At 43.4% G+C, this 14,471-nt stretch overlaps 1 protein-coding gene across 4 annotated transcripts in view; it reads left to right on the forward strand.

The window, feature by feature from the left end:
• The first annotated feature begins 6,362 nt into the window (after positions 1 to 6,362).
• Positions 6,363 to 14,471, forward strand: part of PANK2 (pantothenate kinase 2) — a 28,393-nt gene continuing 20,284 nt past the window's right edge. The window contains exon 1 of one of the 4 annotated variants that reach the window (XM_068524844.1): positions 6,363 to 6,716. In XM_068524844.1, coding sequence (XP_068380945.1) covers positions 6,452 to 6,716 — 265 coding nt within the window. In that variant the 5' untranslated portion in view covers positions 6,363 to 6,451. Of the gene's footprint in view, positions 6,717 to 6,800; positions 6,818 to 14,471 lie in introns of those variants that run through there. The other 3 variants (XM_068524843.1, XM_068524845.1, XM_068524846.1) reach the window with 3 other exon arrangements.

Below are 14,471 nucleotides of genomic sequence, written 5' to 3' on the forward strand. Positions count from 1 at the left end.
CTCACCTTCCTGCCTGCATTTTAAAAACTTACACTGGGGGCTTCCCTGGTGGCGTAGTGGTTAAGAATCCACCTGCCAATGCAGGGGACATGGGTTCGAGCCCTAGTCCGGGAAGATCCCACATGCCGGGGAGCAACTAAGCCCATGTGCCACAACTACTGAGCCTGCGCTCTAGAGCCCGCAAGCCACAACTACGGAAGCCCATACGCCACAGCTACTGAAGCCCGTGAGCTGAGCCTGTGCTCCGCAACAAGAGAAGCCACCGCAATGAGAAGCCCACACACTGCAACAAAGAGTAGCCCCCACTCGCCGCAAATAGAGAAAGGCTGCGTGCAGCAACGAAGACTCAACAGCCAAAAATAATAATAATAAAAAAAAACACACAAAAAAACTTACACTGAATATCTTCCTTCTACTTACTCAATGCTGTTTCTATAAAAACAGCAATAAAAGAAAAATACCCCCTCAACCCCACAGCTTTTTATTGAAGTAAAATATACATGCTGAAAAGGGTACTTCAAAGACAGAAGTGACGTGGGGGTACGGGGTGGGCAGCAGCCAGAAAGGTGGAGGTGGGGAGAGAAAATGGGAACAGTGAGAAAGATGAAGAAGGGAAGGAGCCCTGGGTTCTAGTCCTGGGTCCACAGCCAGCTCCTGGAGTCCCTTTCCTTCCTGGACCCATAAACCATGAGGCTGGACCAGGTGATGTCAAATCCTTTCTCCTCCAGAGCTCAGTCCTATCAGCCCTTGAGTGTCCTTGGCACGGACTGGCTGTACCAGCTTCCTCCCCTCCTCTGTCCTCCTTCCCCATCCCCAAGTGCCACTGCCATACTGTCTGAATTGCTGATTTCCTAGCAGTCAGATGCTGTCTCCTATTTGATCAGTTTGCTTGTATTTAACATAAGATGAAAGAAAAATCCTTTCATTATCACATGCAGCTGGAAATCAGCTTCCTGCAGGAGCCCTGTCCAAAGGAATCGGGAAAGAGAGAAACTGTGGTAACTGCTGAAAGAATTGCTTTTTTCGCTACTTGCTATCAGGACGATGTCCTTAGAATTGTGAGCCCATGGACTCACGTTGCCAGTAATTCTGCTATTATTACTTCTAGAACTTAAGATCCTTTAACATTTCTTTTATTCAGCCCACAGTTCTGAGGATCTACCCTGGCCAGATATCTGCTTGAAGTGAGGCTCCTGCAGTGAATGTAAATAGAACTTTCAATCTAGGGGGCTTGTTCAGGACCCCTCCCCCTTTTTCCTCCCACCTTCACTTTCAGGAGTCTCTACTCAGAGACAAGCTCCTCAGTTCACCACATGTGGCTGGCTGTCACTTTCTGGCCTGGCTCAGTGGACTCCTTCCTTCCTTCCCACCCAGTCCAGGGGGTCAGTCTCCCCTCAGAATTTTCACCTTCCTTATAATCTAGTCTCTTTAAATCATCTTTTAATTACACAGGTAATACACGAATATGTGCTTGCTGTAAAAAGTTAAAATTCCACCAGGAGTTCCCTGGTGGTCTAGTGGTTAGGATCCCGGGCTTTCACAGCCATGGCCTGGGTTCAGTCCCTGGTTAGGGAACTGAGATCCTACAAGCTGCACAGCGAGGCCAAAAATAAATAAATAAATAAATAAATAAATTTTACAAAAGAAGAAATAAATAAAATACCACAACTAGAGATTATCATACTAAGTGAAGTCAGAAGGAGAAGAACAACTACCATATGATATCACTTACATGTCAAATCTAAAATAAGGCACAAACGAAACTATATATGAAACAGACTCAAGAGAATAGACTTGTGGTTGCCAAGGGGGAGGGCAGGTGGCAGAGGGGTGGACTGGGAGTTTGGGGTTAGTAGATGCAAACTATTACATATAGAATGGATAAACAACAAGGTCGTACTGTATAGCACGGGGAACTATATTCAATATCCTGGGATAAACCATAATGGAAAAGAATATAAAAAAGAATGTATGTATAACTGAGTCACTTTGCTGTACAGCAGAAATTAACACAACATTGTAAATCAAGTATATTTCAATAAAAAAGTGAAATTAAAAAAAAATTCCAAACTATACAGAGTTATATAGTCCAGAGTGTCTCAAACTTCAGTAGAGATACAAATCCTCTTGGGGATCTTGTTAAAAGCAGGTGCTGACTCATTGAGTCATTGCATTTTTTTTTTTTTTTTTTTAATGTATATATGAGTTCTGAGGTGTGTGTGTGTTTGGGTGTACGGTTTTGCTTCCAGGGCACATAGAGAGGTGTAAATATCATCCCTACTAACTCAGGGGTATCTTTTTTTTTTTTAAACTTTGGGTTATTAATTAATTAATTAATTAATTAATTTATGGCTGTGTTGGGTCTTCGTTTCTGTGCGAGGGCTTTCTCTAGTTGCGGCAAGTGGGGGCCACTCTTCATCGCGGTGCGCGGGCCTCTCATTATCGCGGCCTCTCTTGTTGCGGAGCATAGGCTCCAGATGCGCAGGCTCAGCAATTGTGGCTCACGGGCTTAGTTGCTCCGCGGCACGTGGGATCTTCCCAGACCAGTGCTCGAACCCGTGTCCCCTGCATGGGCAGGCAGATTCTCAACCACTGCGCCACCAGGGAAGCCCGAGTCACTGCATTTTTAAGGAGACTTTTTGACTAAAGAGAAAGAGCAACAATTGATAATGTCGTTTAATCCCTTGCAATCCTGTTTCCTTTTTAGGGGGGTTGATAGACATCATTCCTTGCCTCTCTCTAAGTACTTCTGTGCCATTTGATAGCCCTGACTTAATCCCATCCTTGGCCTGGGGCTGGGGATGCTCTCTGAGGTCCATTTCATAGCAGTGGGGTGCAGGGCCTTCTCTACAGCTCCCTGTATTGGTCCACAAACTATTGTTGCCAAGCTTAATGGGTCTTTGTTGAATTGAATTTAGTTTATGCAACAATCCAAACAATTTGGTCATTGTTTCAGTTGGTTGAGGACCCTCTGGTTCTGGATTTTTCCCCACCATGTGCAGGATGAGCCACCAAATCACTAATGAAACGGAGAACAGGGCAAAGCCAGAGCCCCACACAGTTCTACTCAAGACCATTGGTCAACTGATCGCATCAGTTGACCTCATCATTAATTGATTACTCAGCATTCTACTTTCCCTGCATTCATTGAACAGTTAAGAGTATATATAACACAGCCCCTATGGAGGTGTATCCATTAACTAATGCTGCATGAGAAATTATTCCAAAACTTAATAGCTTAAAACAACACATTTAGTATCTCAGTTTCTGTGGGTTAAGATTTCAGGTGCAGGTTTGCTGCGTCCTCTGGCTCAGGGTCTCTCACAAGGCTGCAATCAAGGTGTTGGCCAGGGCTGCAGTTTGGGAAGGATTCACTTCCAAGCTCACTCACGTGGTTCTTGCAGGATTTAGTTCATTTTTTAAAAAATTTATTTGGCTTTGTCAGGTTTTAGTTGCGGCACGTGGCATCTTCATTGCCGCGTGTGGGATCTTTAGTGCAGCATGAGGGCTCTTCGTTGTGGCATGTGGGATCTAGTTCCCTGACCAGGGATTGAACGTGGGCCCCCTGCATTGGGAGTGCAGAGTCTTAACCACTGCATAACCAGGGAAGTCCCAGTTCCTCATTGAATTGTTGCTCTGCGGGCTGCACTTCCTTGTTGGCTGTTGGCCAGAGGCTGCCTTCAGTCCCTTGCCACATGGGTTGCTCCATAGGGCGGCACACAACATGGTAGCTTCTTTCATTAGAGAAAGCAAGAAAAAATTTAAATCTCTAAAAATTGAATCAAAATGGAAAAAAAAAAAGGACTTAATTCTGTATTGAGGTGTTGGCTGAACTACACAGAAAGAAATTATTTCAAATGACTTTAAAGCACAATTTGATTTTTCATCCCTAGTGCAACACATCCTAAGGACAAAAAGAACTGCAGAAAAATCTTAAACAGTATTTAATAATCACATCACTGGTAATATTGATATTTTTATTCTGAAACTATTATCTATATACTTAATGATAATGCAAATAAGTAGTGAACGTTGTGAAGCCCTTAGATTTTCAGGTTAAGATAAAAGAAGCTAAGTAAAAACTCTGTAACCTTAAAAATGAATGGAAATTAGTATAAATCCATGATACATTTTTCTCTTTAAAAATTTATTTTCTGGGCTTCCCTGGTGGCGCAATTGTTAAGAATCCGCCTGCCAATGCAGGGGACATGGGTTCGAGCCCCGGTCTGGGAAGATCGCATATGCCGTGGAGCAACTAAGCCCGTGTGCCACAACTACTGAGCCTGCGCTCTAGAGCCCGCGAGCCACAACTAGTGAAGCCCACACACCTAGAGCCCATGCTCCGCAACAAGAGAAGCCACCGCACTGAGAAGCCCGCGCACTGCGACAAAGAGTAGACCCCGCACGCCGCAATTAGAGAAAGCCCGCGTGCAGCAACAAAGACCCAATGCAGCCAAAAATAAATAAGTAAATAAATTTAAAAAAGAAAAAAGACACTATACACAGTAAAGAAAGAAAAGCTACACACGCTCCAAGTGTTGTTTTGATGCTGGGATTCGTCTTGGCAGTCTCAGGTGATGATGATTCTTGATTCTTCAGGATGATCTATTGCAGCTCACAGACCTGGATGGAAGTTTCCTCAGGTCAAGAACTGTTTTTTTTTTTGTTGGGGGAGGCAGAAACGTAGGCAATGCTGGGCACTGAGATTTAGAAGAGTAGCTATAGGTTTTCTTGGTTTTTGTAGGATCCCTCTGGGGTGGCTTCCTGCAGGAGAGGGAATTTCCAGAGTTAGGAAATAGGGTTTCCAGAGGTAATCCTACAGTGAGGGGAGCTATTTATTTTTTATTTTATTTATTTATATTTATTTTTGGCTGTGTTGGGTCTTCGTTCCTGCGCGTGGGCTTTCTCTAGTTGCGGTGAGAGGGGGCTACTCTTCGTTGCAGTGCGCGGGCTTCTCAGTGCGGTGGCTTCTCTTGTTGCGGAGCATGGGCTCTAGGTGTGTGGGCTTCACTAGTTGTGGCTCGCGGGCTCTAGAGCGCAGGCTCAGTAGTTGTGGCGCACAGGCTGAGTTACTCCGAGACATGTGGCATCTTCCCGGACCAGGCATCGAACCTGTGTGCCCTGCATTGGCAGGTGGATTCCTAACCACTGTGCCATGAGAGAAGTCCCAGGGAGCTCGTTTTGAGTGAGCATGGCAATTCTATTCAATAAGCAAGAGAGAAGCTCATATTTCTTGTTCAGCCTGCTACTAGCAGTCATTACAGGAAAAATGAAGAACATAAGAGGCATTACAGTCTCTCAGGGGAGGCACTTATGAAATAATTTGCTAGCAAGATAAACCCACAATCCCGTTCAACTTGACAGAATGAGGGAGTGCCTTGGGGGTACAGAGCCATGGATCATTCCAGGCATGGGCAACCTATGGGAGAAGAGGCGCTTGGGCGGTCAGTATCTCAGGGCTGGAGGTGACCATGTTCTCACCCCCAAAAAGAAGGTGATAAAATGATTTAAAAAACAAAAAACCAATCAGACAAAATCCCCAACAACCCAGGCCCCGAGGCGGCCACCAAATCCTATGTCCTCCACTGCACCACACAGAAAGGGGGTCCAGACTCTCCTTTCAAGAGCCAACCCTACTTCCTGGCTCCCACACCCCCCTCCTTCACTACAGGAGGGTGGCAAAGGATTTATAACCCACCTCTTTCTTCCAGTTGCCATGGAGACCAACCCCAGTCCTTTCATTAGTTCTGGTACTGGAAACATTTCTCTAACGCAGGAGGAATGAAGGGGGCTTAGCCTAAACACGCCAGTGGCAGTACTGGGGAAGGGGGTGGCGGTCAAACAGAGCGCGGAGGACTGGTGGCCTTGACGGCAGCAGTGGAATCAGGTCGAGGCACAAAGGCTAAATTCAGCCCCGATTCAAGCCCTTCTGTTTGCCAACGACTGGCGACCAGACCCTGCGGCACACCGCTGGGCTGAAGAAGGGCGCAAACCGGGAGGCGACGGGACGCAGCAGCAGGGCGGGGCTCGGGGGCGCGAGGCGGCTCCCGGGAGAGTTCTGGGGCCCGGAGCGCCTACCTGTGTACCCCGGTGGAGGGGGCGCGGACCCCTCCACCAACGCGTCCATTGGGCGGCGCCGCCATCACTCTCTGCTCAGCAACACCGCCTTCTCCTCCTCCCAGCCCGGATCCCCACCCTCGCCGTCCTTCGCCCCGCCCCGAGCCTTTCATTGGACGGAGGCGCGGTCGATCCGCCTCGAATGAGACAGCCGATTGGATACGAGGCCTTCGGGCCGCCCCCATCTTGTTTGGATTGGCTTGCTGCGCGTTGGCGCAACGGAAGAGGCGGCCTGCCGAGGATGTTCTTCTGCTCTGGCTGGATTGCCGCGGAGGAGGCGACGAGGGCACCGGCTCTGGGGGGCTGGCTCGGTCGGCAGCGGTTCCTGCTGCGGATGGGAGCGGGCCGGCTCGGCGCGCCCATGGAGCGCCACTGCGGTGTCGCCGCCACCTCCGCCTCGTCGGTCCGGGAGCCGACGCCCGGCGGCCCCGATGGGCGGCGCCGGGAGCCACTGCGGCGCCGGGCGAACAGCGCGTCGGCCCCCGCAGTCGGGGCCTCGGCTTCGGCGGAGGGCGTAAGGCGGGACCGGCCCGGCTCTTACAGCGGCGCTACGTCGGCCTCCCGTCAGCGCGTCGAAAACCTCAGGAAGAAGCGGCCGCGTAAGTGCCCGGCGGGGCGCCCTCGCATTTCGCCCTGCCCCCTTCCGGCCCGGTCGCCGTTTTTCCCGCGCGGAGACAGTGCCCCCGCTCGGTGGTCCCAGGTTGGTGCTGGGCTGACACCTGGCTGGAGGCCTCGGGTCCCCCAACGCGGGGGCTGCGGGTTCGGCCCCGTCCGGCCTCGCGCTTCTGCTTCTCGGTTGTCCGAGTGTAGCGTCCGTACCCAGGACCTTTTCTCCCTCCCGGTTCTTGGTTCCTTGTGCATTATTCGGCCGAGAATCGCATTATTTTTTTCCTCGGGAAAGCTTCTTTTGACCCATTTTCACCACCTCCCCTACTCCCTCAAGTCGTTTGAATCCCCAGTGTCTGTCTTCCGTGGATTTCCAAAGAGCTGCAAGACGTTACATCCTTTTTACCTGGAGATTTTGGGCTCAAGGAAAATGGTTGAGTTGCTGCAAGCCTAAAACTGGATTCCGTGTTCTGTGTACTAAGCTTTGTCTGCTTTTCTTCCCATGAGAATTCGGGTCATGTCTCACCCAGATATCGCCTCTATTTTCTTTCCATCTCTTTGCTGATACGATTCAGTACTGTAGCACTCTGGGCATTAAGCCTTTCTTTTTTGAGGGGAAACGACTTCTCGCCTTGGCGGCTGCACATGCTCTTCCCAGAGAATCGGTTTTTCCGTTTTATTATCAGGTTTCTTTTTCTGCATTGTGATCTAGTCCAGATATTTTCTTCTCTTTACAGGTCTTCAGTTCGGGTCCTCCTTCAAACAGCCATTGCAACTCTTGAAAGTATCCACTGTCTTGATACTCTAATATGAGTTTTACGATATAATTAGCCTTTTACATGTGGCTATATATTTTTTTTCTTGTCGTTGCCAGATTCCTATTTCTGGAAATCAACTTGTTTTAAATGTAGATTTTGAGAGGGAGAAAGTGGCAGGATGAGTGTGAGGTCATTTTAAAAAAAATTATTATTATTTTTTACTTTTTTTTTTATACAGCAGATCCTTATTAGTCATCAATTTTATACACATCAGTGTATACATGTCAATCCCAATAGCCCAGTTCATCACACCACCCCCCCCACCCCCCCGGGTGTGAGGTCTTTATTGGATAGTCTTTTACTTCAGCCCAGCAACCCAGTTGCTTTACTTTTATATGATTTGGATGATTAAATATTAAATGCACCCCTATTTTGCTGTGAAAAGTTTGAGAGTTCTTAATTCTTTTGTCTTTTCCTATGTTCTTGAAAGAGAATTGGAAAAGAGATGATCCGCTGTCAACCTATACCGTTTTTAGAGCCTGGTTCCTGTTTTGAGAAGCACCTGATTTTTAAGCGATGCAAAACATTAGTTCCTTCGTGGTTTTGTACTGCCTCATTAGAGATGGAGGTAAATTCCAGAGATTCAGCAAAAAAGAATCACAGCCATGTAGTGGCTTTGTGACCACTGGCCATGAAGATTCTAAGTATTGTAATTTCGGTGTTTGCCAGCAGTCAGGCACTCTTAAAAATTGTTTTCATGTACTCTTCTAAGAGCTTTAATAAATTCATTAGTCCTTACAAAAGTCACGAAAAGCCATCTCTCAGATAATGAGAACTAAAGACATAAACAAGATGTTTTTTCTTTCCATTTGTTCTTTCTGTACTGTCCAGGGGTATACCTGTTAGATAGAGAAGCAGTGTATTGATTGCTAATCCCTCAAAGAATATACTTTGGTTTTAACTTTGAGAGAATTCAATAAAGATTAAATATTTGTATTTTTTATTAGGAGAGTTGGGTTGGTGCCACCTTACTTTTGTTAGAAAACCTCATTCTGATATCATTACACTACTTATCTTAAGGTAGGAGACTAGTTGTCATTGGAAACTAGAAGGAGCTGTTCAGTTTATCTTAGGAATTGTGGGCCCTGATTATAGTCATGTTCTGCTACACATGTTCCCTAGAGCAGTGTGATTCCCAAACCTGTCCCACCTCAGACTTAACACATCATAGTCATTAGGGATGAGGCTAGGCATGTGTGTCTAAGAAGTTCTTCAAAAGTTTTAGATTAGCTGGAGTATGTCTCATAGGTCTGAGAGAATTACCAAATAAAGATTGGTTTAAAATGATGGAAACAAAGATGCTAATGATGGTAACGATGATGCTTACGTGTTCATGTTAGACACTGTGCCAAATACTTTATAAACATTTAAGTCTTGCAGTTATCCTCTGAGGTGGGTATTTGTTATCCCCAGCTTCCAGATTAGGCAACAGGCTCAGTGAAATTTTCTTTGTCCAAGGGCGTATAGTGAGTTAGTAATGGAGCTGTGTTTTGATTCTAGGTGTCTGACTTCAGACCCAGTTTCTTGACTTTCCACATCTTGGAAGGTACATGCGATGTAGTCCAGAGTAGTGGTTCTCATGTGGAATCACTCAGAAGCTTAAAAAAAAAAAACCCTCTGATCTGCAGAGGGGTCTAAAAACATCTTTTAATTTTTAAAATTTTATTGAGGCATAATTACATACAGTAAAATGTACAGTTTTGGCAAATGTAACAAGAGAACATTACATGCATGTAACATGTAACAAGAGAACATACATTTTAATCTAGGGCCCCAGATGTGCAGGAGGTGTGGGAACTCTGGGATCACAGTGCTTCATGGCAGTGCTGGGGGATGAGCTGGATCTTTGAAGGTGACTCCCGAGCATGTTTTAGCACTCCAGGGAAAGCTTGGGGACATGCTGATTTTGGACTCATGCCAATCATGGAATTTCTTTAACCTCCATTAGTCTAGAAAATAAAGCTTTTGTTTGTAGCTTGATAATACTAATCTAGAAAATAGTTAGCTTTTCCTTGGTATTGGGGGAGCATCAGTGTTGCCAGAATGGAACTGGTGCTGGGAGGTTGCCTTTTATCAGGTGCAGTGTTTCATCTTCAGTTAGGGAATTAGGAAGGGCCGCCCACTGGGAGCCCAGGAAAAAAGTTAGATTTCTATTGCTTTGTAGCCTATTTTTGAGGGACAGAATAGGAGAGGATGCTTTTTAACCTATTGTTTTATCAACTTTAAACCTAAATGAAATAAAAGTAAACACAGCTCCTCTTCTTTGATGAATAACGAATATAAAGCATTAAGCATAACTTAAAAATAATATAATTATGCAGCTTGTAAAATTAAGTATGTTATTTTAGGGGCCCATGTATGAATTGTGCATTTAGATAGTATAATTGTTGAGTGTTGGCATCACTGCCCTCTGTATATCTGAGGAGACCATAAGCAAGGGGGATGTATGTTATTAAAAATATTCTGCTTAAACACATGTTAAAAGGAGAGATAAGGACCAAGATAATAGCCTGTATGTTGTTTGAGAGTACCTTATCAGGCAGTGATATAGCAGAATAGCTATTTTGTCTGGTTATTTAAAAGAGCAGTGAGGTTCCTTGGGCTTAAATTTATAACCTTGGGAGCACTTTTCAGGTTCATAATTTGGGGTATCTTTATCTTCAGGCACTGTTCTTTCTCAGTTAATATTCTTTCTCAATTTTTGTCAGCAAGGTGGACTAGGATATGAAAACCCTTTATAATGGCTTAAAGTTTGCTTTCTGAAAGTGAAAGCTATCTTGCAGTTTTTAGTAGCCTATTAGGTTTTGTATGTTTATATTTCTTTTTTTAAAAAATAAATTTTATTTATTTATTTATGGCTGTGTTGGGTCTTTGTTGCTGTGCGTGGGCTTTCTCTAGTTGCGGCGAGCGGGGGCTACTCTTTCGTTGTGGTGCGTGGGGTTCTCATTGTGGTGGCTTCTCTTGTTGCGGAGCACGGGCTCTAGGCGCGCGGGCTTCAGTAGTTGCGGCACGCGGGCTCCCTAGTTGTAGCACCTGGGCTTAGTTGCTCCGCGGCATGTGGGATCTTCCCGGACCAGGGCTCAAACCTGTGTCCCCTGCATTGGCAGGCAGATCCTTAACCATTGCACCACCAGGGAAGCCCTGTTTATATTTCTTTATTGATTCTGCTGGTTTTATAGTAGGTAGTATTTTATAAGTATCTGGTCCCTGAGTTAAACTATTTTGGGAATATTTATTGAGGTCCGTCTTTTAAAAGGTAAGATAAATAAATATTTATTTATTTATTTGGCTGCACTGGGTCTTTCTTAGTTGCAGCACGCGGGATCTTTGGTGTCATGTGCGAGCAGGATCTTTTTAGTTGCGGCATGCAGACTTTTTAGTTGCGGCACGTGGGATCTAGTTCCCTGACCAGGGATTGAACCCGGACCCTCTGCACTGGGAGCTCAGAGTCTTAACCACTGGACCACCAGGGAAGTCCCAAGGTCTGTCTTTTAATATGAGGCCAAAGATCGCTGCCTAGACCAGTCTAGGGATTTGGGTTTGCAGTATTTTAACCACATGTGATCTGGTAAAGATATAGTTCATAATGTTGGAAAATTGAGTACACTTTTATAAATAAACCATATATTTCTCATTGGAAAGCATTTCAGTTGTTGAGACCTATTATTGAGACAGTGAGCTATTGATGATTTTACATAAATCTGTGAGGGAAAGTTTAAATTCTTCCTAGAAATGTGTCCTAAGTCAAGTGTACATTGTCTAGGTGGAGTACCTTGGAGGAAATATATCAGGAAATATGCTGAAGGCCGAAAACAGACTAAAATATCTGTGAAAATTAATGGAAAGACTCACTAATCAGAAGTGATAAAGTAGGCCTTTTATTAGTGAGATATGAGGCATGTGAGGGCATAGCAAAAGTTCCTTGACTTTCCATGACTTTTCCTGCCAGAAACACATAGTGGTTTGTTGTTTTTTTTTTAATTTGTTTATTTTTGGCTGCATTGGGTCTTTGTTGCTGTGCGCAGGCTTTCTCTAGTTGCGGCGAGCGGGAGCTACTCTTCGTTGCGGTGCACGGGCTTCTCATTGCGTTGGCTTCTTTTGTTGCTGAGCACGGGCTTCAGTAGTTGTGGCACGCGCGGGGTAAGAGCACAGGCTCAGTAGTTGTGGTGCACAGGCTTAGTTGCTCCGCGGCATGTGGGATCTTCCCGGACCAGGGCTCGAACCCGTGTCCCCTTTATTGGCGGGTGGATTCTTAACCACTGCGCCACCAGGGAAGTGCCACACATAGTGTTTTGAATAAGAATTGGAAGGCTTATTCTAGTAGTCATCATGTCATAGTATATGGGGCAGTCTCTCAGTTATTGATAGAAATCTAAACCCCCTTTGATAGGCTGAATGTTTAGAAATAACAGAATTGTATGGCCTGAGAGATTATCAGAGAGCATGCATCTAATGGACCTCCCATGTCTTTCATTGTCTCTCAGTTCTTGAATATGTAAATGGTTTGATTAGTAGTATAACGAAAAAATCCAGAAGTTACTAAAGGATATAATAAGGCTATTTACTCTTTTCAGCCTTAGGCTCCTTATTTTTCCTTATATATTGTTGGTTCTCTTTATTTATTTAAGGTATGTGAATTTTATTAAACTACTTTTACTTAAAAAAAAATTTAACCCAAGAATATGTGTTTTGTGCTGTTAGGTTTGTATAGATACTGGTTAAAAGATACTTTTAAAAGGATTTAGGAAATCTGAGTTTGAGTCCCACTTCTGCCGTTTCTTGACTGTGACCTTGGGCTCTTTTGCACTTAAGTTTCTTTTTCTTTCATTCTTATTTTTAAAAAAATATTTATTTATTTATTTGGCTGTGCCAGGTCTTAGTTGCGGCATGCGGGATCTTTTTTTTTTTTTAGTTGTGGCTTGTGGGATCTTTAGTTGCGGCATGCGAACTCTTATTTGCAGCATGTGAACTCTTAGTTGCAGCATGTGGGATCTAATTCCCTGACCAGGGATTGAACCTGGGCCCCCGGCATTGGGAGTGCAGAGCCTTAGTCCCTGGACCATCAAGGAAGTCCTTGCACTTCAGTTTCTTAATCTGTAAGTGGGGTGATTACTGTGCATGGTTATTGTAAACATTAAATAAACTCGTGCAGTAAAGTGCTTGGCTGTTAATAGATGCTCATTTAAAACATAATAGCCATAAACTAATGTTTCAACTTTTTAGTCTGTGGAAAGGGGAGTAAGGCTTAATTTGTTTTAAGCATTACAGTCTTCCATTGGTCTTAGATATGTCCAAAACTTCAGATTCCAATGCTGTTGATGAGATATATTTGTTGGTAGAGTGCTGTGTCTCTTCTTTGCTCTCCATGAGGTTGGCATCATCTTAAAGTTGATGGTTAAAAGAATGGCGCTGTTAGTAGGAAAAGAGGAATTGAATCTCCTTACTTCAGTCGTATCCAGCACTGTTGATTTCATTAGTGAAGAAACTTTTTATTCTTCCAGTCAGGGCCAGACTTCATGACTCATGCCAGGTTGAGTTAGTCCCTCATCACTGGAAATGGAGTTTCTGTTGGTGTTAAAAAAAAAAAAAAAAAAAAAAAAAAATCAGGACTCTCTTTCTGACTGAGGTGGAATGGCTGGAGAGTCAGCCACAGTGTTCTCTTTAGAATTGCGTTGACATTGTTAGTTAGATTAATTTGGGGGAGAATTGACACTTTAATAGTATTTAGTTTTCCTTCCTGGAACATGATATATCTTCCCACTATTATGTTTTTCAGTACACCATTTTAATAGCAATCATAGATATTTAGTATTAGATTTATTTATAAATATTTTGTGGTTTTTGTTATGCATGACACTTTTTTCACGTCATTTTCTTGCTGGATTTTGCTTATAACATAGGAAAAGCTATTGGTATTTGTATTTGTATTCTTTTTTGGTGTGTCCAGTTATTAAAAAATTTTTTTTATTTTGTTGGCTTAATTGATTCTCTTAATTTTTATTTTTTGGAATGTATTGAGATAATCATGGTTTTTCTCCTTCAATGTACTAATGTAAGCAAGCCTCCTTAATTGGAATTTTAATGTGAAAACCATCCTTGCATTCCAAAGAATCCCTGTTGGCCATGGTATATTACTTTTATTGCACAACTGGATTCTGTTGTTTAATAATTTAATATTTTTGCGTTTGTTTTGTGAGATACTTCTTTTCTAGTTTTGATATGAAGTTACAATGACTTGGGAATCTTTCTAGATTGTTTTGTGCCCTAGAAGCTCTTAATGGTTTGCCTGGAAACCATTACGGCCTGGTGCTTTTTTGTTGTTGTTTGGGTGGTAGATCTTTGACCTCTTTTTAAAAATTTTCAGTGCTTTTGATCTGTGTTTTTTACCTCATTTTGAACCACTTTTTTATTCTTTTCTAGCTAATCCTCTGTTTAGTGTACATTTTAAATTCACTGTTACAAAGTTGTAAATTGGCTTATTTGTAGTTTCTGGTTGCGGTAGGTTCATCTTCTTTGATCTTTTTTTTTTTTTTTTTTTTTTTTGGGAAAAGTTATATCTTCTTTCTTTTTCTTAGATACACTTACCAGAAGTTTGTCTGTTTTAATGACTTTTTCAAAGCTTGATTTTACTGATCAGCTTGTTGTGGCTTTGTTCATGATGATGTTTTTCTAATTTCATTTACATCTTGCTTTCATCTTTAATAACTTCCTTCTGCTTATTTTGGGTCTGCTTTATTTTTCTAGCATTTCAAATTGTATGTGACATTCCCTTTTATTCAAGCTTCCTTCTTTTTGAATACATTTGATAAACATTTAAGGCTAGAAGTTACCCTTTGAGTCCCACCTTGGGTAGACATCCTATTCCTTTTGCTATATAGTGTTCTCATTGTCATTCATTCAAAAATAAATTGTGTTTTGATTTCTTCTTCA

Source organism: Eschrichtius robustus, chromosome 16 (genome assembly GCF_028021215.1).
Source record: "Eschrichtius robustus isolate mEscRob2 chromosome 16, mEscRob2.pri, whole genome shotgun sequence".
Classification (NCBI taxonomy): domain Eukaryota; kingdom Metazoa; phylum Chordata; class Mammalia; order Artiodactyla; family Eschrichtiidae; genus Eschrichtius; species Eschrichtius robustus.